The 23,632-nt window shown below is 42.6% G+C and overlaps 2 protein-coding genes across 4 annotated transcripts in view; one reads left to right on the forward strand and one right to left on the reverse strand.

Annotated features, from left to right (window-relative positions):
• Positions 1-9,908, forward strand: part of INSYN2B (inhibitory synaptic factor family member 2B) — a 119,176-nt gene extending 109,268 nt beyond the window's left edge. For both annotated transcript variants that reach the window (XM_010364885.2, XM_030926874.1), the window contains exon 4: positions 6,745-9,908. In XM_010364885.2, the coding sequence (XP_010363187.1) occupies positions 6,745-6,931 (187 nt within the window). In that variant the 3' untranslated portion in view covers positions 6,932-9,908. The remainder of the gene's footprint in view (positions 1-6,744) is intronic.
• DOCK2 (dedicator of cytokinesis 2) overlaps positions 1-23,632 on the reverse strand; it is a 447,672-nt gene that overhangs the window by 211,467 nt on the left and 212,573 nt on the right. The gene's annotated exons all lie outside the window — the stretch shown is intronic.

Consider the following 23,632-nt stretch of genomic DNA (forward strand, 5'->3'; position numbering starts at 1 on the left):
ATCTTAATTATTATTTTTGCCCATTTAAATTACCATGTGTCCTAATCTAATGTGGTCCAGGTACTCTCTTTTTGTTTCTTCTCCTCAGAATAAAATGCTGGAAAGAGTTAGGTCCATGGCTAAAACATTGGATCCTTCTTTAAACAGAAAAATCAAAGGACCAGGTGTCAGGAAACCAGGTGAATAGACTGAATGTTTGTGCACCCCGCAAATTCAGATTAATTGCTAATGCCCCATGTGATGATATTTGGAGGTAGAAGCTTTGGAAGGTGATGAGGTCATGAACTTGGAGTCCTCATGAATGGGATTAGTGCCCTTATAAAGAGAACTCAGAGAGGTCCCTCCCTCCTTTCTGCCACGTAAGGACACAGCGAGGGAATACAGCTGTCTATAGGCCAGGAAGAGGGCCCTTACCAGATACTCAACTAACAGCACTTTGATCTTCAACTTACCAGCCTCCAGAACTGTGAGTAATAAAATGTATGTTATGTATAAGCCACCCAGTCTGCAGTATTTTGTTATAGCAGCCCAAGCAGACTAAGACTTCAGGTTTAGATTCCGCTTGTAACTTACAGTGTGACTTCCCTTTGCCAACTTGCTTGTCTGTTAAATGGGCAACAACCTTCCTATCTTCCTGAGCTATGATGAGGGTAAAATAAAAACACAGATTAAAATACTTTGCAAATTCAAAAGGTATATACAACTAACAGGCTTCTGTTATTTGTTTGTTTCTACATCCATTTTTATCTCCTTTTGGTTCACCCAGCTTCAGTTTACCCAGCCAAGATCCTGCATCTAGAACCTTGCTCTGTTGTTTGCTCATGCACTTATCTAGTTTTGCTATTTGTTACTCACTGTTTCTTCTTCCAGACAAGTCATGACTTAGGGCTCTTGCTGCTTCCAATTACTGAGAAAAACATCTTTCTGCTTTTCAGCGAGCATGATGGCTGGAGCACTGATCTGTAAGCTAGATTAGTGAGGTGCCCTCAAGAGGGAAACCTGAAAGTTCTTACCATTTCTGATTTACCCATAGCTCACTCTCTAAACACAGTGTGGCTCCATGTTCAGACATCTCCTTGGATGTGAAGGGCTCTAAGGCTCCTCAGGCAATCAACTGAGCATCCCTGAACCACAGGTCCTATGTCCCATGCATCCTCAGGAGGACCAACTCACATACCTTGAATGCTCTGGACTATCTCAAGGGCTCCTGTCCAGAATCTTGCATTGTAACAATTTCGTAACTACTCTTTGCCCTCCACTGTAAGCCAGGGTTCTGCAAACTCAGCACTCTGCACCTGTCTTCCTTCTTATGATCCTGCATGGAATACAGAGCATATGTGAAATACGGATAGTGGAAGATGGTAAGGGTGGGAGGGTACAGAGAGTAAGTGGAAGCAGTGAAAGGGAGGTGAGGTTAGAAAAGTTATTGGTGTGCTATTTGGATCCTTGAGCTGAAACCCAAAGCAGAGAGTCTTCCAGTGTCTGCAAACAACCCTCTGCTAAGAATTAACTTCAATTTTCACCAAGCTGGCAACTTACTCCTTTTTGCAAGGGGTTGCTGAGCATGGTGTAAGTAGCTAAGTAGGAAACAGAAACGCATCTTCTCTTTTCTACCCAGCCTCAAGACAAAAAGCAGATGACAGGGTGCTGTCCCTCCCGTTTATAAGGCAGCTACCACCAAAGCAAAATATACTCCCTCTCCTCCCTTCCAAACTAAACTGTAGTGTGTCAAACGGATGAATAAAAAGAAAAGTGGCAATTTTCCTTTATGTTAATAAATTGCTTTGGCCTAAAAAACATTAATAAATTTCCTTCCAAAGCACACACACTTCTCCATACTCTGCTATTTGCCTGGTCTTGAAAGGAAAGTTACTTTCGATCCCCTTTAAATTGTTCAAGACCAGTGGGGGCAGTCACAAGAGGGGAGTGGGGAGCTCCCTAAATCCCAGTGATTATAATGGAACCCTGCTGTGTTTCCATAGAAACACAAAGAGTGTATTCTTCCCTGAATGTACATGGTGGGGAGGGGTGAGGAGTGATGCTGCTGGTAAGGTGTGCAGCTACTGAAGAGCTGAAGGTTGATGCAAGGAGCTGAGATGGGAAGGCAGAGGACCTAGTGAGGAATAGTGGAGTGGGCCGAGACGGTGTTCTGTGTGCAGTGATTTCACCTGTCATTGCGTCCCATCTGCATAGCCAGCCAGCGAGGTAGCTAGTGTAACTCCCAAGTTCAACTGAGCCGTGTGAAGAGAAGAAACTTGCCCAGGGTCACCCAGCCAGGAAGTGCTGCAGCCTCCATTCAAACCCAAGAGTGTTCAACTCTGGGGCCCTCACTGCATCCTCTACATTGGGCTGGACGTCAAGTTGTGACGGTGAGACAAAGTTTCCGTTCCATCTCCTGGTCTTTTCGACCCAGGCCTGCCAGTTCTATACACATTCTGGAATCATCCAGAGCATTAATATCATTTTCTTTTTGAGATAGGAACTCACTCTGTCACCCAGGCTGGAGTGCAGTGGTGTACTCATAGCTAATTGCAGCCACAATTTCCTGGGCTTAAGTGATCCTCTCACCTCAGCCTCCCAAGTAGCTGGGACCACAGCTGCACACCACCACACATGGCTAATTTTTTATTTTTTTTATAGAGATGGGGTCTCGCTATGTTGCCCAGGCTGGCCTCAAACTCCTGACCTCAAGCAATCCTCCCACCTGGGCCTTCCAAAGTGTTGGGATTATAGGCGTGAGCCACTGCGCCCAACTTATTTTTCTTAAACAGGTATTAGGACACTTGTAAATCTTGTCAAATTCAGCTGATTTGTTGTCATTGTTTGTTTGTTTGAATTACGAAGTCAGAGACACTTCACATATAAGGAGAGGAAGGCAGCTGGTGCATGTGTGTGTTCATATAATTTGGTAGAAGCATATGGATGAAGAACTGGAAAGTAGGAGTAGTTGAGAGAAATAAGAAGTATATTTTGAAAGCAATTGTTATTTAATCACCTATCTCAAACACACTGGGCACAGTATCCACATCTGTCTAACTTACTATTGTGTTCCTGGAACCTGGTACAGCATCAGGCCCAGAGCAGGATGGACTGATGATGGATGGAATGTTTTGTACAAGAAAATCTTGGACTCCTAAAATCCTAGAGGGGGCACCTACTCTCTTTGGCCCCATCTGGTACTCTATGATGAAGACTGTTTTTCTGCCACAGTAGGGAGGGCAGGGCTATTTCAGGAGCTAGGAGCATTGTGAATATAGATGCTCCCTATCTGTGAACTATGTGTGTTCCCAGTGCTAGAGGGGTGAGAATCAGAGCTTGCAACTCACCATTTTAAAGTCCTTCCTTGCTGAAATGTAGGGGTTGCCTAGGCTCTCGATCCATCTCCTTCAGTTTCCACTGGGATGAATGAGGTTCAGGTGGTACAGACAGAAACCCACTCTACCCTACCCCAGACAAATAGGGGTGCAGTACCAGGTGATGCCTCCTGGAAATAGGAGACTGTGATGTTATGATTATATATGTGTGTATGTGTGTCATCTATCTGTGTGGGGGAATGAATAGATAGAGACAAATAGATGCTAGAGAGAGAGAGAGAGAGAGAGAGAGAGAGACAGATAATGATAGATGATAGATGGATAATGATAGATATAGATGGATAATGATAGATGATAGATAATAGATAATGATAGATACATAGATTATTGATAGATGATAGATTAGATAGATGATAGATAGATAGATAGATAGATAGATAGATAGATAGATAGATAGATAGATAGACAGATAGACAGACAGATAGACAGACAGACAGGTTTTCACCCATGGTTCCTGGCTTATAACTGCCATAGCCCTTGTTACAATCTTTTATTATCATGTTGGGTGAGTTAGGCCTCAGGAGCAGGCCTCAGGAAGCAGAGTCTCTCTGACCTTCTCCTGTCCTCCTGTCATCCTGTCACCTGCCTAAGGCAGGACTCTGATTGTGGATCAAGAGACTGATTCCAGAGTGGGTCCTGCCCATACCCCGGAGGAAGGAGTGCTACACAGGGGGCTGAAGCCCCCACACTTTGCCCCACGCATCCCTTCGTCTGTATCCTTTGCAATATCCTTTACGATACACCAGTAAATGTAAGTGAGTATTTCCCTGAGTTCTGTGAGCCACTCCAGCAAATTAATCAAACCCAAAGAAGGGGTTTTGGGAACCCCAACTTGAAGCTAGTTGGTCAGGAGTTCCACGGGCCTGGACTTGTAAGTGGGGGGGAACAACGGGGAAGTCTTGTGGGAATGAGCCCCCAGTCCCTGGAATCTGATGCTATCTCTGGGTAGATAGTGCTGGAACTGAATTGGAAGACACCAACTGGTGGCCACTGCTTGGTAGTGGGGAGAAACTCCCATGCATTTGGCCATAGAAGGCTTCTTCTGTGTTGATGATTGTTGTGTGAGAGCAGAGGAAAAACATGGTTTGAGAGTTTTTCCTGAAATAGAGACTCCTGAAATAAAGAGTCAGTATGTGAGTCTGCAGATGCCTCTGCCCACTGGCCTGGCAAATTCTGGGCTTTGGCTAGAAGGTCTCTAACAGCTACTGATGCCAGCACTGAGGACACAGAGTCACTGGATTGGCAGTGCCAGGAGGCCAGGGAGATTGTCTGTCTACCATTCCTTCCTGAGGAGCCAGAACAGGGCCTGCCACAAAGAAGATGCTCAATAAATGTTTGTCAAGTGACTGGCTGAATACTTGATGCCTACTCTGTGCTGCGTGTTGTATATGCACATAGCATTTAAGCTTCACTGAGATCCTTTGCGTAGGCACCACTCATTTTGCAGATGAGGACACAACAACCTGGAAGTGGGAAATGACTTCTCCAAGATCTCACAGTGAAACTGTAGAGCTTTGCTTTAAAAAACACAGCCTATGTTTCATCCATAATACATAATTCTAATTTAATATAATAATGGCCTATAGGTCATCCAGCCAGGATTATGTTCCCATAGAGAGGGCAAGGGAGAATAGAAAGAGAAGGGATGTAAGTGGAGGAGAAGAAAGTCTGGATGAAAAATACAGAAACAAAACAATCAGATACCCTTTCCTAGTGCTCCCTAAGAACCAATACCCCGTCAGTCTGGCTATAAAACGGGCCCCCTCACCCCTCTGACTCTTCAGCCCTGCCTCTTTCATCTCAGATTCCATCTCAGAATGCTCAGGGACAAGGCGTCCTTTGGGGCTTCATCCGTCATGCATGGCAACGGCAACATGCCTTTGTAGCAGCACAAACTTGGGTTCCCGTCCCTGGGAGGTGACATGGGGATAGTAAACAAAGGCAGATGTCCCTTTAATGACAGCTGTTTTTCAGCCCTTGCTGGGTATAAAGTCATTGGCCAGTCATGCCACATCGTAAACCAACATGGGGTCTTTGGTCTACCAGATGCAACATTTCATTTTCCTCCTGGCTAACCAAGGAGAATGCACTGTTTTCATGACCACGTTTCCTCCACTTTCCACACTCCCATGCTGGCTCCTCATCCTTGGGCCTTCTGAGACCCCTGGTATGAAACCAGGTAACAAACACATCGAAAAGCTTAAGAGCTTTCTTATAAGCATCTTGGCACTGAAAACTCCTCTGTAAGTAAATCCTCCTCATGGAGGAAAGTGGACAATCAAGGACAGAGGGAACCTGTGCTCAGCCCACAGGGATGTCTAAGAGGATTTGTTTTTCCTACCCCGGCTCTCTGGGTTCTGGGGAGGGTTAGCCAGAGTGAGGAGGCAGGCTGAGAGCCTCTGAGTCCTGCTGGCCTGACTCCCAGACATGCAGAGGTCACAGACAGCATCAGCACCCACTCCCCACAGGCCAGACTTCTGCTCCACACCCACGTCCCCTGACCTCAAGGACCCCTAGTCTGCGAAAAATTCATTAATTCATTTTCACCTCCTCGATGTTTGTGATAATCAGCACAGGGCAATGGAGTCCGTATGTTAATGACACCAAAACACACAAGTAAAATAGCCAACAACAGCAGCAACAACGAAAAAGAGCATGGGAATGTCCATCCATCAGTAGAGGAATATTTAAACACATCATATTGAGGAATACTACAAGGCAGTCTTACATGTAAAGCTCTCTAAGATACATCTTTAAGTTGAGATGCAATTCAAAGAGCAAGGCATAATCTACTAGTAGAAATTATGTTAATGATGATGATGATAGCGGTAACAGAAGCTAACACATACGGAGGACTTAGCGCACACCAGGCACTACTCTGAGCACTTCATTTATATGACCTCAGTTTACACACATTGATTCCAAAGAAAGCCTCTGAGATAGGTGCTTATATTACCTCCATTTTACAGACGATGAAACTGAGCTATCAGTTTTCTTGTCTGTTGCTCTGTATTATCTTAATGTTTTAATAATGAGACAGTTTTCATGCATAACACATGCAAAGAAAACCCATTAATGATTAAGAGAGAGACTGGAGCCAATATTTACAGAACACTTGCCATCAGGTCTCACTGACCCTCAATAACATCCCTGTGAGGAAGGCATTACAGGTGCCAAGTCAATCAATGAAGAACTAGAGGTTCAGAGAGGTGGTATCACTTTCCCAAGGTCAAACAGCCAGTAGGTACCTAAGGATCTAGGATTTGATCCCAAAGCTCTTGTTCTTCCACGTTAGTTGGGGCTGAGTGATGCTGAATCAGTCTGTGCTGATTCAAATTTACTTTCTTTCCTTCCTCTCTGTGTTTTTCAGTGTAGAGTATGATTTTCGGCAGCAGGAAGGCAGGTTCCATGAAGTTTTGGAGAGTCTGGAGGAAGCAGAGCCAGTTGAGGAGGCATCGCCCCCACCAAAGTCCCCAGCAGAACCCCCAGCCCTGGAAAAGCAGGACTTAAGGCGGAAAACCAAGAAGGTGAAAAAGAAATGCTTCTGGTGGATCTGAGCTGGTTGGGACCATCCCCCAGCCCCGCATCTCCACGTACTTCCCTGAGATGGGAAATCCACTGCACTTAAGGTCTGCCCTGCTTCTTTGCAAAGGCCCTGGACTGTGAGCCCTTTGGCCTGTGAAACAGAAGAGCCTTGGAGCTGATGTAGCCACTGCTGGACACCTGACCACCATCCTTACCTGAGTGCGTGCCACTGCTTGCTGAGGGCTTTACAGACACTAGGGTGACCACTTGCCAAGTTCCCTGTCACACTCAGCCAGAACTCATGCTGAGTTGCAAGTCCAGATTCCCACCACGAGCAAAACCCCACACTATACCTTCCAACACCTCCACGATGCTAAGCACTTCCTTTCCATCCTGGGTTCATCAACCCAAAAGAAAAAAAACAGTGTTGTGCAGAGCCGGAAGATAGAGGGATGTTATAGGTTATACGCAGGTACCATAGAAAAAATGAGATAAACTGGCAGTTTTCTAAGCTATCAGCATACATAATAAGCACAAGAGAAGTGGGCAGGGCATAAAATGCAGGTTCACCCTGGTGTGTTGGGTTGTTTTCCTTTTTAATTAGCCCCTTGATCCCAAATTAAGGCTCTGTCATCTCATGGTGCATGCACCTTTCTGCCTGTGGCAGAGTCAGGCCACCCCAGGGTATAAACTTGTTGGTGTGGCTGTGCTGGACAATTGTAATTCAAAGAGGATTTCAGCAGTTGTAGCTGTTCCAGGGCCCACCCTAAATCATCATGCTTCTTCTCTGCCTGGGGCCTGAGACCACCTGGCAAATGGGTGGAGTCTGTTTTCGGTGTGAACTTTAAGACTCCATTGTTAACTTACCTGCAACATTTAAAATCATGAGATCCAGCAACCTGTCCATCAGTTACATCTTATGAGTAACATAGATAAGGCTAAGATAAAATACAACACTGTTTCTCATCCCTTCATCCCAGGAACAGCCGTGTAGATAGGTTCAAACATATATTAATCAACACAGTCTCCCTTCCTGGTGATCAGGAAATGGTGACCTGATTGAAAAAGTAGCGGGACTGGGGATGAGGATATAGTTTTTTCTATTTTAGTTTTAAATACATTCCTATCCCAAAGTCTGAGTTCTTCAAGGTCTGGCTCATTCTTTTGACAAGACCTGCATACATGTGGACCCAGTCAAGCTTGCATGGCTGAACAAATGACTAAAGTAATATAATTAAGTAATTGCTACATACTCTTGTGGATGAGGGGTAGGATGGAAAGGCTCAGATACCTTCTGGTTGAATTCAATTCTCCATCAGCATGTGGTTAGATTGACATTGCTAGAAAGGGATCCTGAAACTAAACATACATTAAACGAAGAAGGTATTTTGTAATCCCCTTGGCTGAAGATCCAGTGTCTAAACTAGAATCTTTGCAGAGCACAGCGTCCTGTGTGTTTGTGAGATGTACCTACCCCACTGCAAATGGAGCCTAATTGAGCAAACCACTCTGATGGTTTCACCTTCCCCTGTCATAGCAATGCAGTGCACAAAGCTATTTCCGTGAGAATGAAAGGGAAATTTGGCAAGGAATATCAGCTTGCACTATTTAAGTCTTGGAATGTCATTCAAGATGTTCTTGTTCTGTTTCTAGTGTAATGTTTAAGCCCACAGAATGAGACCGGAATATATAACGTCATGTTAGAATTAAGATAAATACACTTGTCATACTTAAGAAACCACATTTCAATAAGATATGCTACCACTATCTAAAAGCCACAGATTTTTTTTTTCCTGTATCCATACAATCGACTCTCAGTTGGTCCCAGCAATGGAAAAGAACAGAATAGAGGATAATCTAATAAAGTGAAATCATTTGGGATCTCTTATGTAATTTTATCTTGTAGTAGAGCTTCTATCTTAATTTGCTTTGCTTACACTAATTTCATATGAATTTACATTCTCGGGCATCATGCTAGAATGTAAAAACCCTGTTCCTAGAATTAAGAGACCCAGACAACCAAGCAGTCTATCCCACTAGCCTTTGGCAAATGGCTTAAATTTCCAGAGCCTGTTTGTCCATTCTTGAATAGAGATAAGAACATATGCTTTCCTACTTTATAAACTCTTAGCACGTTCCGCATTACGTGAGCTGAGTGACTCAGAGCTGAGCTGGATTACTGGCCAAAGTTAGCCTGGCAAGATAAAGAGATGCTTGAGGTACCTCACACAAAATTAATAAGCTCATGTGGTCATAGATATGTTTCCAGTTGGGGCCCTCACATGAACCCTTAATGGAATTAAATAAAACTGGGACTAGAAATGTTGACATTTTGTGCACTTCCCCAACAAACAACAACAACAACAACAAAAAAAAAAAAAAAAAAAAAAAAAAAAAAGAGGAAATGTTGACATTTCTAGAAATACAGCCAAACAAGGCTATACTGATTCTACACTAAAGCACAACACCGCATTGCTTGGGCCACTGACCTGGAACTGGGAAGGAATTCTCTTCTGAAAAATTGATACTTAAAATCATTATGAGGAAACAGGATTCCATAAACACTTTCCTGATGAACAAAAATGATTGTCTCTATATTTAAAACACCATACACACATATACCAAAACTGCATACTCACTTGTTCATGTGAAAATCACTGCTTCTTTGTAAAATATTATGTAACATCTACCATGATATTCTACAGAAATGCTGTACTTGAGGTGATCTGGTTTTCTGGAGAGGTATTAATTTAGCAAAAATTACTTTTATAAAATTGAAAGGAAAAAGACCAATACATCAACTTAAATTGCAGGAGTTTATGTAGCTGCTTTCTCTGTAGTTTAAAAAACAATGCATAAATGCGTACTCACTATCCTTGGAACTTAATACCAGCTCATCTATAGAGTACCTTCTTAAAGACGATGTACTGATGTAAGGTTTTGTAAATTTCTAAACTGTTTTAAATGGGATATTATCTTTTGCAATAAACTTACATATTTTTTCTAGGTTTTAAGACTCCATTACTAGCTTGGGTTGATTTCGGTTATAAAATGTATGCTTAAGAAGCACACCTCAGTGGTCCTAAGGGCAAGTATGGCTTTCGTTATAATTGCTTCTATACATTTCTAAGGGAAATAAATAAAGAGCAGATTCAGAACTTAGTGTCATGATGATCATATGAAGCCCCGTGTGTCCTGTGAGTGAGGGAGGCAGCATGAATCAATGGAGAGCTGCTCCCAGCCTCATTCCCAGGGATGCACATGCATGACCTGTATCATTATGCTCAGACACCTGAATTCTAAATTATTCAGTACTTTTCTTTAATTATTTCCCCTTTAATTTTTTTCCTTAAAAGTCAAATTTATGTCACCAATGTGAAGAAAAACAATATCATGTTCCAAACATAGAAGATGAAATAAAAACATATCTTATTAAATTCTTGCTAAACCCTGTTGCTATTGAGGCTGCTAAGCCTGAGACCAGCTCTCTGTTAAGAGGGGATATTAGCAAATATTCAACATATACTAAAGTCGCATTCACACCAAGCCCATTTTCCACTTGACTAATCAGGATGTTTGAGAGAACTGAAAAGAAAACAACTTTCCTGTCATGTGATTCAGTATTATTTTTCCTGCCTTCTCCATGAACCATTTAAAACCAGCTTGGGTTTACACCTGGAGAGTGAGTCTCCCATTTTGGGAAACCCCAATTTAGAGAAACAATAACAAACAGAAACCCTAGACATAGAATCAGAAATCTCGGGTTTGACAGTATTGTGCTACCTTCTTTTTGCTGCATAAACTTGAGTAAGTTACTTAGCTTCTGTGAGCCTCTGATTCCTCTAATATACCCCCTGCCTCCCAAGAGTGCCTTGACAATGAACTGAGTGACAACCAAGAGCACAATGTAGGGGACACATCGGGCCAGGCCCTCAATAAATGCATATTCAGTCATTTGTGGATTGAAGTCAATTGGGAGAGAGAAAGGAAAGTAACTCCGTGAAGCTGCAGTGGTTTTCAGAAACAGGTTTTTCTCAGGGTAAGGGAAGAACACTTCCTGTGGGCGCCATGGCTCACACCTGTAATACCAACACTTTGGGAAGCCAAGGTGGGAGGATTGCTTGAGCTCAGGAGTTTGAGACCAACCCGGGCAACGTAGTGAGACCCCATCTCTAAAGCAATTAAAAAATTAGCCAAGGGTGGTGGCTTGCACCTCTGGTCCCCATCACTCAGGAGGCTGAGGCAGGAGGATAGCTTAAACCCAAGACGGGGAGGCCTGGAGTAAGCTGTGATCATGCCACTGCACTCCAACCTAGGTGACAGAGCAAGAGTCTGTCTCAAAAAAAAAAAAAAGGATCCACCAGAAACCATGATAATGAATGTTAAGTAATGTTAAGTAATAAAGTTGTCCATGATTCAAAAGAGCATATGTGCACATAAAATACAGCACAGCACTCTGGGAATGAAAGATTCTTGTTGCGTGGAATCAAATATCCTAGACGTGAAAGAGACTTTAAGAGCCATGTCCCTTCCATTTGAAGCATGAGTCAATTAAGGAAGGCTAAATGATTTGTCCAAGGGCTTATAGCAATCCTGTGGGGAAGCAGGTGTTGGGAGCAATGTGGTTGGTGGTGGAATGTGTGAGGGGCCGGGGTCATTACAGGAAGCATGAGGCTAGACTTGAAACCTGTTCTTACCTTCATCAGCTGAGCTGAATCCTCAATATAACCTTCACTTGAAAAGGCTCTCATTTTAAGCTGCTCAAGGCAACTTGCTGTATGCTAAAAATGTATTTCTTTTTATAAATGCCAAGAAACAAAGATGTTTTATGATCACTACGCCCATCAAGCATTGCTTGCAAGAAAAAGTGCGGGGGACAAATCCTAATCCAACACTGTCGGCATTCAGCGCAAACCACATTTGACTGCTTTAATGAACATAATCCCATTTTTTAGTACCTTCACCTCAACTTCCTCCCCATCTTCTTTTCACCAATTTACAGCCTAAATTTCTATGGACCATATCATACCACCCCTACTCCTGAGGTTTTGCAAATGTCTAATTTCTCTCTGCCTCCTACAGAACTCTCAGCCCATAAAGAGCAGGGATGCATCCATTGGCAACACACAGAGTTTGGTCCTCTCATTGCCAGACTAAGCCAAGTTCTCAGGTCAGCGTCCCTCTCCACTGTGGGCATCCTGTTCTAAACCCACTTCATTTCTCAACTGGCCTCTGCAGGAACCTCCCCAATAGGTCTCCCCACATGCAATATCTTCTCTTACACTTATTTTTTTTAAATATATTTTGAAACAAGCTCTCACTCTGTCACCCAGACTGAAGTGCAGTGGCACTATCCTAGCTCACTGCAGCCTCAGACTCCCAGGCTCAAGCAATCCTTTCACCTCAGCCTCCCCAGTACCTAGGATTACAGGTGCTTACCACCACAACCCCCTTATGTTTTTTAAAAACAATTATTTTCTGTAAAGACTGAGTCTTGCTATGTTGTCCAAGCTGATCTCAAACTCCTGGCTCAAGTAATCCTCCTGCCTCAACCTCCCAAAGTGCTGGGATTACAGGTACACAATACCGCTCCCGGACCCTCTCTCACCTCTCAAGTATCTTCTCCACATAGCAGCCAAAGCAATCATTGCAAAATTTGGATGGGAATAACGTTACACTCTGACTTAGTGTTCAGTGGCTTCCCGATACACTTAGGAAGTAAGACCAGGTCTGTTGCTGTGGCCCAAAGCCCTGCACATCCTGCCCTGCTTCTCCTGTACGCTCCCACCACAGGCCCTTCTGGTGTTTGTCCTCCAGCCTCAGCCAATCTTCTTGGCTTTCTTGGACCCACCATGCCTTCAGTCCCTAAAGGCTCCCATTCCTCCTGCTTGCAATACTCTCCACCTACACCACCCTCCCTGCCCAGCCTGCAGCTCTGTTGGAGTTTCCCAGGTCATGCCTCCCATGACTACCACCAACTCAGCCCAGACCATGCCAAATACCCCTCTTAGACATTTGCTGGCACAAGGGACCTTACCATTGAAGTCCTTGGCACAGTTGTCCTTGTACATATATCTGTGTCATTGTTTGATCAAGGTATCTATCTAGACTATAGTCTCGCTAAGGAAGGAATCTTGCTTTTATTCTTGCTTGCCTTTGTATCTCCATCATGTACCATAATGGGGTTTAAATACTCGTTGCAGAAATAAATTAATGAGTACACTGGATTCAGTGGGGATACACTAAAAATTAACTCCCAGTTTATCCCTGGTCCTTCAGTCCTCATATTAGGATGGTACCATAGTGGGTACAGTCCCGAATGATATATGGTATAAATCTATACATATCTGCATTCAAGTTATTTCATAGTATACTCCCAAAATGATTGATGGATTATTTAATTCCTAGAATTAAATGACCTATTATTGTGGTTTTGGTTTATGTATGTGTGCTTTTTTTTTTTTTTTTTTTAGTTTTGTTCTCAGATCAAATAACCAGTTTTCCCCAAAGAGAAACTTAAGTCCCTGAGGAATAGAAAGAGCAATTTTTCTACCTTCTCACCATCATACCCTAGTCTGAGATCTTTACAGAAATTAGGATCTGCCACTGGTAATGTGCCCAAGGCTTCTAACTCTCCTGAGGTCTACACGGCATTCAGGACCCAGGAATAAAAAGACACTAATGTTTGCTCCCAGTACCTTTCCCCCTGCCAAGATCTTTGTCCTGAATATTGATGGTCCAGTTTAACACTGTTTCAGAATAAATTGTCATCATAATTAAATCCCAATGCATTCTGCACATTTTACCTAGATACTGCCTTACCATATCAAAGAGTAAATGACTTTTGAAATTAAAGCAGATTGTTAACTATTTTCCCTGTAATGTTTCTTATGCCAGAATTTATTACATGTGACCTAGTCCATTCCAGAGAAAATGCAATTTAAAAGAGACAAGGTCTAACTAAAGGAACATTTTGGGCAAAGCATTTTGCCTTGGCTCAAAGCAGAACTAAAGTGAAAAGGAACACACGAAAGGATGATTTGCTTGGAAGCAAATAAGAGTTTTATTATCGTAAATGGCTTTCACAAATTCTTAGAATCTGTAAGTATACTATATTAGATTTTACTCAAATGAAACCCGTATGTTTGCTCCTGACAAAAACCTTTATTTCTTAAATCATAAGTTAAACATGGTGACCTCTACTCGGTGCTTCATCTTGGTTTCCCAGGTAGCAGACACGGTGCTATGATACCCTGGTTATGCTGACAGAAAAGCCTTTTTGCTCATGAACCAAGGGCTGAGTCATGTTAATTGCTGAACTTGAGAGTGATTCACAGTTTTTCCACTGAGCACACCAAGCCTGAAGAAATTCAATTCCACAAACAGAAACCACAGATGGGTGATGGAGGTGATGAGAAGTTACTTGCTGGTGTCATTGTCTTTGGTGTGCTTTTTTGTTTTCAAATAAAAAACAATATACCTTCAGTAGTTAAGAGTCAGGGATCAAAGGGAACAAAATCAAAGCAACACAAAACATCAGCGCTCATCAACTCAGGCTGCTGACCTGGAGTGGGTTTCAAGGATTGAAACTCTACCTCATCTCCACTAATATGCACCCCTTGGCTCCAAAAATCTCAGATGAACCTCAGTCTATAATCACTTTTTTCAGTAAACAGTCATCAAGCCCCTTATCTCTGCCAGGCAAGGTGCCAAGGATACTGAGTGGAAAATGCAGTGCAGACACCAGCATAGTACCAAAGAGCTCAAGGGCTGGTGGGCAGCTTCTGACAACAAGCAGGTGTCCTTTTCTGATTCATCCCACCTGGATGTCACAATGCCTCCTTTTGAACCCATCCAAATGCTGTTCTTGTATTCTGATATGGTTAGGCTTTGTGTCCCCACCCAAACCTCATCTTGAGTTGTAATTCCCCAGATTTTGACGGAGAGACCTGGTGAGAGGTGATTGGATCATGGGGCCAGTTTCCCCCAGGCTGTTCTCGTGATAGCGAGAGAGATCTCATGAGATCTGATGGTTTTATAAGGGGCTCTTCCCCCTTCGCTCCTCACTGCTCTCTCTCTCCTGCTGCCATGTGAAGAAGGTCCTCGCTTTTCCTTCGCCTTCTGCCATGATTGTAAGTTTCCTGAGGCCTCCCTCCAGTCACATGGAACTGTGAGTAAATTAAATCTCTTTTCTTTATAAATTACCCAGTCTCGGGTATGTCTTTACAGCAGTGTGAAAACAGACCAATATGTATTCTCTTGTGGCTCTTTCTCATTATCTTCCCCTTCTCCCACTATATGTTAAACTCCCTGAGAGTAGGGGCAGCTTTCCTCATCTTGTAATGTCCAAATCCAGGAAGTGTTGTTTATTTTAATTGAAAGACTTCACGATCGGGATCCCTTGTCTCTTCCACGTAGACCCCTGCACTGTTCTTCAACATCTATGTTCTCTTACCATTTTCCACCCCCTCACAGCTGCCTGGGGCCTCTCTCTAAGACATCTAGCAATGTCATTCCCTGGTTTTTATATCTCTAGTTGCATCCCACTACCATCCTAGAGCATAAAAATTCCTTCCCCTACAAATAAGTCTCCTTATAATCTAACGCCAACGTAGTGCTTATAGCCTAACTTCCTACTGGTCTACTTCCCCCAATCCCATCTCCTTGCCACTTTCCAAAAAGTAAGAAGCTGCTACATATCAGTGACTTTGCAAATGCTGTTTTCCCTACAAGGGACCCCATTCCATTACCAATCTACCATAGGAAATAGTTTTAATTTAAAGGAAAGAAAAGGAGAGTAGCATTATTACTACTGATAGTGATAATAAAAGCTTTAGTTTCTTGAATTTACAATGAGCTATTACTAAACGCTTTGCCTGCATTATCTCATTTATTCTTCAAAAAACTTACCACAAGGTAGTTTATGATTACCCCCTTTTTCCCAAAGAATAAATGGAGGCTTAGGGGGAGATAAGAAATCTGTCAGAGTACACAGGTAGGAGGTGGTGAAGGCTGGAGTTCTCTGAGGGTCTGCCAAGCTTGGGAGCCTGGGCTCTTAACTCCGATGCCAGACAGCAAGTTGCAATTTAAATGTCACCTCCTCTCTGTAACTTTTTCTGATCAACCCTCGTTGCTGCCATGGAATTAGTCACTCCATCCTCCGAGTACCCAGAGCATGTTGTGCAGGCTGCCACTTTTCATGTTATATTGACATTTCTTTTGTCAATCTCTCAAGTTCATCTCCACCAGAAAGAAAATTCCTGGGGGGACACAATTGTCATTTCCATCTCTGGGACTCTCCAAGGGCTTCTCGAATTGCCTGAGATGCTGTAAATGCTTTGTATATGTTTGTTGAATGAATTGGGAGAATATATGACAATGGAGACATTTCAAGGAAAAGCAGTCCAGGGGAAGAGAGACAGACCAGGACAGGCTGGGGGTCCTGACTTCTGCCCCTGACTTTCTGCATAATTTTGAACAGTATCTTCACCTCCACACATCACCTCTATGTTTAAAATGAAACCCTGTGCCTCTCTGGCTTTACAGACTGTTCAGAAGAAAAGTGAAATTATATACATGAAAATGTTACAGGGCTGGGCGTGGTGAATCCCAGAACTTGGGAGGCTGAGGCAGGCAGATTACTTGAGGTCAGGAGTTCAAGACCAGCCTGGCCAACATGGTGAAACCCTGTCTCTACTAAAATACAAAAATTAGTAGGGTGTGGTGGTGGGCACCTGTAATCCCACTTACTAGTGAAGATGAGGCATGAGGATCCCTTGAACCTGGGAGGCAGAGGTTGCAGTGAACTGAGATCATGCCACTGCACTCCAGCCTGGGCAACACAGTGAGACTTTTGTTTCAAAAAAAAAATGTTTCAGTAAGTTTGACTGTCTCATTAATTCCTGTTTTTAAAGAAATAGTGTTAAAGTTATTTTTCCTGATTATAAAGGGAAAGTGAAACGATTTTTTTAAAAGTAAAACTCCAGAAATGTGCAAGTCATGTGTCCTTTAAGCAGAAGATACTAACACAATGTGAGCCTTAGAACATGTTCTGAGCTCTGAGAGATCAAGGCCCTCTGGTGAGGGGCCATATTTCTTTCCTCTCCTTGAACTTCAGTTTCCTTGATGACTTTATTGTTATTATTGTTGTTGTCATTGTTGTCGTTGCTGCTACTTCATTCCTGCAATCCTCTCTCTCTATAGAATTCATAGAATAGTCTTGTGTTGCTAAAAATCATCATAAATATAATTTAATGGCTACACAAATGCATCACTGCATGAATGTAGCATAAATCTAGAAAAATGGGTTTTGATTTTGAAGGATCATTTGACAGAATTGGTTCCTTTGAGTCACTTAAGGCCAGTGCTGTAGACGAGGGTGATGGGCCTGAGATTTGTGGGACAGCCTATTTCATCAGCAGTTGTTCCCACAGGATTTTCCCAGGGGCAGTGGATTAGTCTGTTTTCATGCTGCTGAGAAAGACATACCTGAGACTGGACAATTTAAAAAAGAAAGAGGTTTATTGGACTCACAGTTCCACTTGGCTGGGAAGGCCTCACAATCATTGCAGAAGATAAAAGGCACATCTCACATGGTGGCAGACAAGAGAAGAGCGCTTATGCAGGGAAACTCCCCTTTTTAAAGCCATCAGATCTCATGAGACTTACTCACTATCACAAAAACAGCACAGGAAAGACCTGTCTGCCTGATTCAATTACCTCCTACCAAGTCCCTCCCACAACACATGGGAATTCAGGATGAGATTTGGGTGGGGACAATTCCATATCAGGAATTGTCAGACCCTCAACGCCCAGGGAAGGACATTCATGATAGGATTTCTCCTTCCAATGTGGGTTCCAGGCCTTCACAGCAGACACAGTGTGCCTCATTGTATTTCACGGAGGCTTTCTTCACAGCCCAGCCATAGCAACAGCTGAACATTACTTCACAAATCCAGGAAAGATTGAAAGGCAGCGCTGTAAAATAATTTGTAATCTTATTCCTGACATCTGTGTCAAAGCAGGGAGAAGACAGCCCACAAGGGGAACAATAATAGCTATTGTTTACCAAGGGCCTACTATGTGTTAAGCCCTGTGCAGTGAGCTTCACGTATGTTTTTATTCAGTCTTCACCACAAGCTTGGCAGGTAATGACCATTACTAGCCACACTTTACAGAGAAGCAAAATGGGGATCTGCACTGTGAAGAGACTTTCCAGCTGTGGAATGAGGAGACCTCCTCCCTTCTTGAGGAAAGGAGGACAATGGCTCCCAGCTTGTCAACTCCTTTCAAACCACATAGATTGTCCCCAGTTCCATAGCACTTAGAAAGCAATGTCAGGGATAGAGGTACTCAGCCAATGCCCAAATGGCAGATATGTTGTTTCTTAAGTTCTCCAAGGACCAGAAAAAGCTGGCCTCTCTTCCAGTGCCAGGAAATAGGACGAAAGATACAGTGAAGTCTTACCTTTAAGAACACCCTTAAAATTATTTGTCTCAAATCAGATTTGTCCAGCTCCACTAACAGAAGCTGAAAGGCACTGAGATATTTGGAGGTAATTTCATTAGGATTTGATGATGGACCAGTCATTCTGTGTGACTGCATTTACCAGCACTTACTGAATAATTTCCAAGCTCCCTCCCTCCCTTCCTTCCTTCCTTTTTCTTTCTTTCCTTCTTTCTCTCTCTCTCTCTTTTTCTTTCTTTCTTTCTTCTTTCTTTCCCTTCCTTCCTTTCTTTTCTTTCTCTTTCTTTCTTTCTTTCTTTCTTTCTTTCTTTCTTTCTTTCTTTCTTTCTTTCTTTTTCTTTCTTTCTTTCTTTCCTTTCTCTCTCTCTCTCTCTCTCTCTCTTTCTGTCTCTTTCTCCCTCCCTCCCTCCCTTTCTCTCTCTCGCTCTCCTCTGACAGCTGTAGTCCCTGTGTGACCAGTGAAAGCTGCTTGATAACCAGCTTCCCCAGGGCCTGAACTTACCTACTCTGCAGAAACATGTTGATATGGTTTTGCTGTGTCCCCACCCAAATCTCAACTCGAATTGTAATCTCCATAAGCCCCATGTGTTGAGGGAGGGACCTGGTGGGAGGTGATTGGATCATGGGGGTAGTTTTCCCCAGGCTGTTCTCATGCTAGTGAGTGACTTCTCATGAGATCTGATGGTTTTATAAAGGGGCTCTCCCCGCTTCTCTCTCTCTCCTGTCACCATGTAAAACATCCCTGCTTCCCCTTCCACCATGATTGTAAGTTTCCTGAGGCCTCCACATACATGAGAAACTGTGAGTCAATTAAACCTCTTTCCTTTATAAATTACTCAATCTTGGGCAGTTCTTTATAGCAGTGTGAAAATGGACTAATACATATACGTACTGAGTCAAGTGAAACTTTCATGGCAACAGCAGCAGCAGCAGCAACAGCAATGGCAGCAGTGACATCATCATCATTATCTAGGAGCACTCCTTATCCATAGCAAAGGTCTGCTCCATTGGACACAGCAGGGAGAATGCAGTAGCTATCCAAACAAATCGAGGAATCTCATATTTCCTCTTAATTCTCATTTCTGCAGCAGCTAATCATGGGATGGAAGAAAGATTTGGAGAATGAAGCATGCTCTTTTATACCCCAGCTCTCATATTTTAGTTTGCCTGAAAGAATTCTGTCACCCAGAGCTAGTAAGGTATTTGGGAATTTTATATTTTAAAAAATCTTTAGAGGAAAGACTGGCATGAAACAAAACTTTATGCACATTATTTTTAAAGTTGAACTTTGTAAAGCTTGTCATTAATTTGTTCCTTCAGTTCATTTGTTCTTTAAATTAATTTACTGCCATAACTTGAATTGAGTGCCTGCTACACACCATGCCCTGGATGGAAGGATGAATGGAAAGATAAAAGGATGTGGTCCCTTCCTGCATGGGTCTTACTTTCCTGTGGAGCATAGATAGGTAAAAAGAAAATTCCAATACACGTGGTAATGTTGTAACTGAAACAAGGACAAAGAACAACCGGAAACATGGCCTAGCAGAATGATGAGAGTTTTGCAGACAGCAAGAAGGGATAGGGCAAGAAATACTCCTCCCACTTAAAATGCACCAACCCTTCCTCTCCACCCATTAATGTTTTTCATGGCATTCAAGACCCAGTTCTAGTTCCACAAAGTCTACCTTGATAAATGACTTCTGTACAGACATGCTACAGGTCCTTTGAAAGTTAAGATATGAATCCATGTTTTGCCTATATATTTCAGGCCTAGTATGCCCTGATATGTGTTCACCAAAGTCCTTATTAAGGCAATGCTTCCCCCTCCAAAAAACTTGCACACCATCCATATTACCATATTAAGCTGCAACCAAGCTACCCCAAGCTCATGATGCCACCTTTTGGCTACAAACTGTCATTTCAAGTCTTTTGTCTAATTTTTTTTTACTATTTTCTTTCTTTCTTTCTTAACTTGATTATCTCCCTGATCTCACCTTAACACACATAGGCATACACACAAACAGGTATACACATATATGACACATACAAACATACACATGCACATACAGTTTCAGGAATTTTCTCAATTAAATTAATTTTACCTCAGGAAAACAAGTTCCTAGACAAGTACAATGAGCTGCTGAAGAAGATGGGCTTTGAGCCCTGGCAGACTCGGATGGAATACAAATCCTAGCTTCCTCCTTCCCAGACTTGCAATGCTGGGAAGGCATTCAAGCCCTCTAATGGCCATTTCCACTTTGAGATGAGATAGTAATTATTGCCAACCTCACTGACTAAATTAGATAATGCCCTTAAAGTGCTTGGTACCATCTTGGTCACACAAATTCTCCATAAATGTGAACCGTTAATACTACAGTGCATTCTGTGGAGGGGATGCTTCCTCTCCCCATCCCCAGCCTTGTCTTTTTCCACTCAATCCAGTTATTCAGCAGCAACTCTTTCTCCTCCCTTACTCTCCACATCTAATCATGACATAAAGCTAACAATAATAACACTTGCATATTGAGAAAAAGAATGATGGTTTGTGTAGAAATAAAAGTAGACATTAAAAATCTTTCATTCATTTAGCAGGTGTTCGTTGACATTGTCCTGCAGACCAGGGACAACCATAAGAGTTGGTTGTGGCTAGACTCAGGCTAGCGGTCTCAATGGGAAGGAAGCATTTAGAGTCGAAAGGTCTTTAGGGACCAGGATGAACAGTGCCTGGAGATGAGCTAAAGGCAGAAGGAGAACCCTTTGGAAACTCCATGCCAGCCTCATCCTCTTATGTAAAGCCTGCTATTTCGTAAGTACCGACACTCACATAAACAAAGACTTCTTTTTCTGAGTTTATAGATTTTGTGGTTTAATTAACAGAATTTAGGAGATCAATCCTAAACATATCATTGTCATCATAAACCACCATAAATTCTGTGCCATTTTATACGTTTCTGCAAGTTGCCACATAGATGATCTCATTAGAGTCCATGATCCAGGCAAGGTGGCAACTGAGTTTAAGGTGCTCATTATTATCCTTAAAATATTTGATTCGTAAAGAATAAGCTTAGTTATTCATAGTATAGGAGCGTATGATACACTATTTAAGGGCAGGGACTCTAAAACAGTACTCCCTGGGTTCAGATTCTAGTTCTTCCACTAACAAGCTGTGTGGTTATAGGCAAGTTGCATGAACTCTCTGTGTCTCAGTTATTTCAGATGTAAAATACAAGCATCTGATGCAGGTGAAGTAAGGTAAAACACATCAGGTGCTTAGCTATTTGCCTAGCATACAGGATGTGTGGGCCATTAAATGATAGCCTTATTATAATTATTTTTCAACAAGGTATAGGGGCGCTGAGTGAAGGCCAAGAGCCAACTAACTACTCCTGGCTGGGAACCACACCTCCTCATGTCCTAGACTGTCCTCCCTCCTGCTTGTCACAGACTGGGGTTGGGAGGAGTTGGTACTGTCCTGCTGCAGTCTCTGACTCAGTCTCTGTGCTCATGGTCTGGCTCAGAGTAGTTGCTTAGTTGGGGCATTTCCAATTTGGTGTCCCAGGAATGAAAAGTGAAGTCAGAGCTTTGAAGCCCAGTCTCTGATGACACAGATGCCTCCCATCGTAAGATGTCTCTTATGACACAGATGACATAATAGCTCCAGTACTATTATGAGGTGAAGCAACAGAGGACGGGGTGACTTCCAATTTCCTTTTTTTTTTTCTTTTTGAACAAACTGCTCTGAATGTCTGGAGCTGGTGTGATGCCAAGCATTTACCTTTATTTAAACACTCAATAGCCTCCTCTGTGAAAACCGGGGTAATTAGGCCCCAAATATATCATCCAGAGGCTTACTTTAACTACCCAAAATAAAGGCTATATCCCAATTTCAACAAAATCACCAGATTGTTTTCCTTCCAAGAACTTCTGGCAGTGTTCAAGTTCCCTGCTTGATTCTCCCTATGGGATTGTTCATCCCCATCACTGGGGTGGCAGGAAACATGGGACAACCCTCTCTAGAGCAGTCAGTAACAGGATGCATCAGCCAGGAAGCGTTCTTGAGGCACGCCCTCACCACGCATAATAAACAAGCCTGGACATTCTTCCTCAAGCTGCTCTAAGACCTGTGAGACAGGACAGTATCTTCCCAGAAGGGAGCACAGATGACTAGAGACATACACACTCCGGTGTCCCTGGTTCACATCCTGCTTATTCCTACCAGCAGCGTAACTTCAGACATGATGCTTTCATCCTCTGCCACTTAATGTGCTCCCCTAAACAACAGGAGATAGCAATAATTGCCTACCTGTGTGTGAGGGCTCAAAATGCAATCCACTACACGGTAGGCATTTTGAGTCAAACTTTTCAAAAAATATATTTTAACATCTCTGAAGATTACAGTCTGTGTCACATTATACTTGGTAGCAAGTTTTCTTTCTTATGGGCACATAAAATCATGGTACATCTTACATTTGATAAAATATGGCATGTAGCCTATGGAAATCATTCCCCAGGAAAGGCAGGCTCTCCAAGACTGTTTTTTCCATTACTCTTCTGCTCTTATACCACAGTTTATTTCAAGGAACCAAGAATATGTACAAGAGAATCTTGTTTATACAAAAGTTTTTGGACTGAGCCAGGAAAACACCAATGGTTGCAGTAAATACATAATATTTGCAAGTATCTTGCCAACATCTCTGTTCTCCAATCTCATGCCATGACAGACAGCACTAATCAATTCCCCAGTTGTTCCCACTGAGCCAACATGTAGCCTCTGCATCCTCCTCAACACAGTTCTACAGGCAGCCATCACCAATCAGCCAGGGCTGGCACTTGAGCAAAATATATTTTAGGTCTCCGATTCAGGAGCTTGGGAGATAGAAAAAGAGAATAGGAATTGTCAGCCAAGTCAGGAAACTCAGATACAAGAAGAAGATTTCAAATATGGTACAGATTATTGCACCAAAAAAAAAGAAAAAGGTCTAGAGAGATTAATTTGGCATAAAGTCACTAGCCAATTACCTGCAGAAAGAATGTAGAATTTTTTCTCCTGTTCTCCCTGATAAGGCAGAATATTCTATCTAAATTTTCAATATCACTAATCATCAGGGAGATGCAAATTAAAACAATAAGATACCGCCTTACTCCTGCAAGAATGGCCATTATTAAAAAGTAAAAAAAAAAAATTCAATGTTGGTGTGAATGTTGGGAAAAGGAAACATTTATACACTGCTGGTGGGAATGCAAATTAATACAATCTCTATGGAAAA

The sequence above is a fragment of the Rhinopithecus roxellana genome, chromosome 3 (assembly GCF_007565055.1).
Source record: "Rhinopithecus roxellana isolate Shanxi Qingling chromosome 3, ASM756505v1, whole genome shotgun sequence".
NCBI classification, from domain to species: Eukaryota; Metazoa; Chordata; class Mammalia; order Primates; family Cercopithecidae; genus Rhinopithecus; species Rhinopithecus roxellana.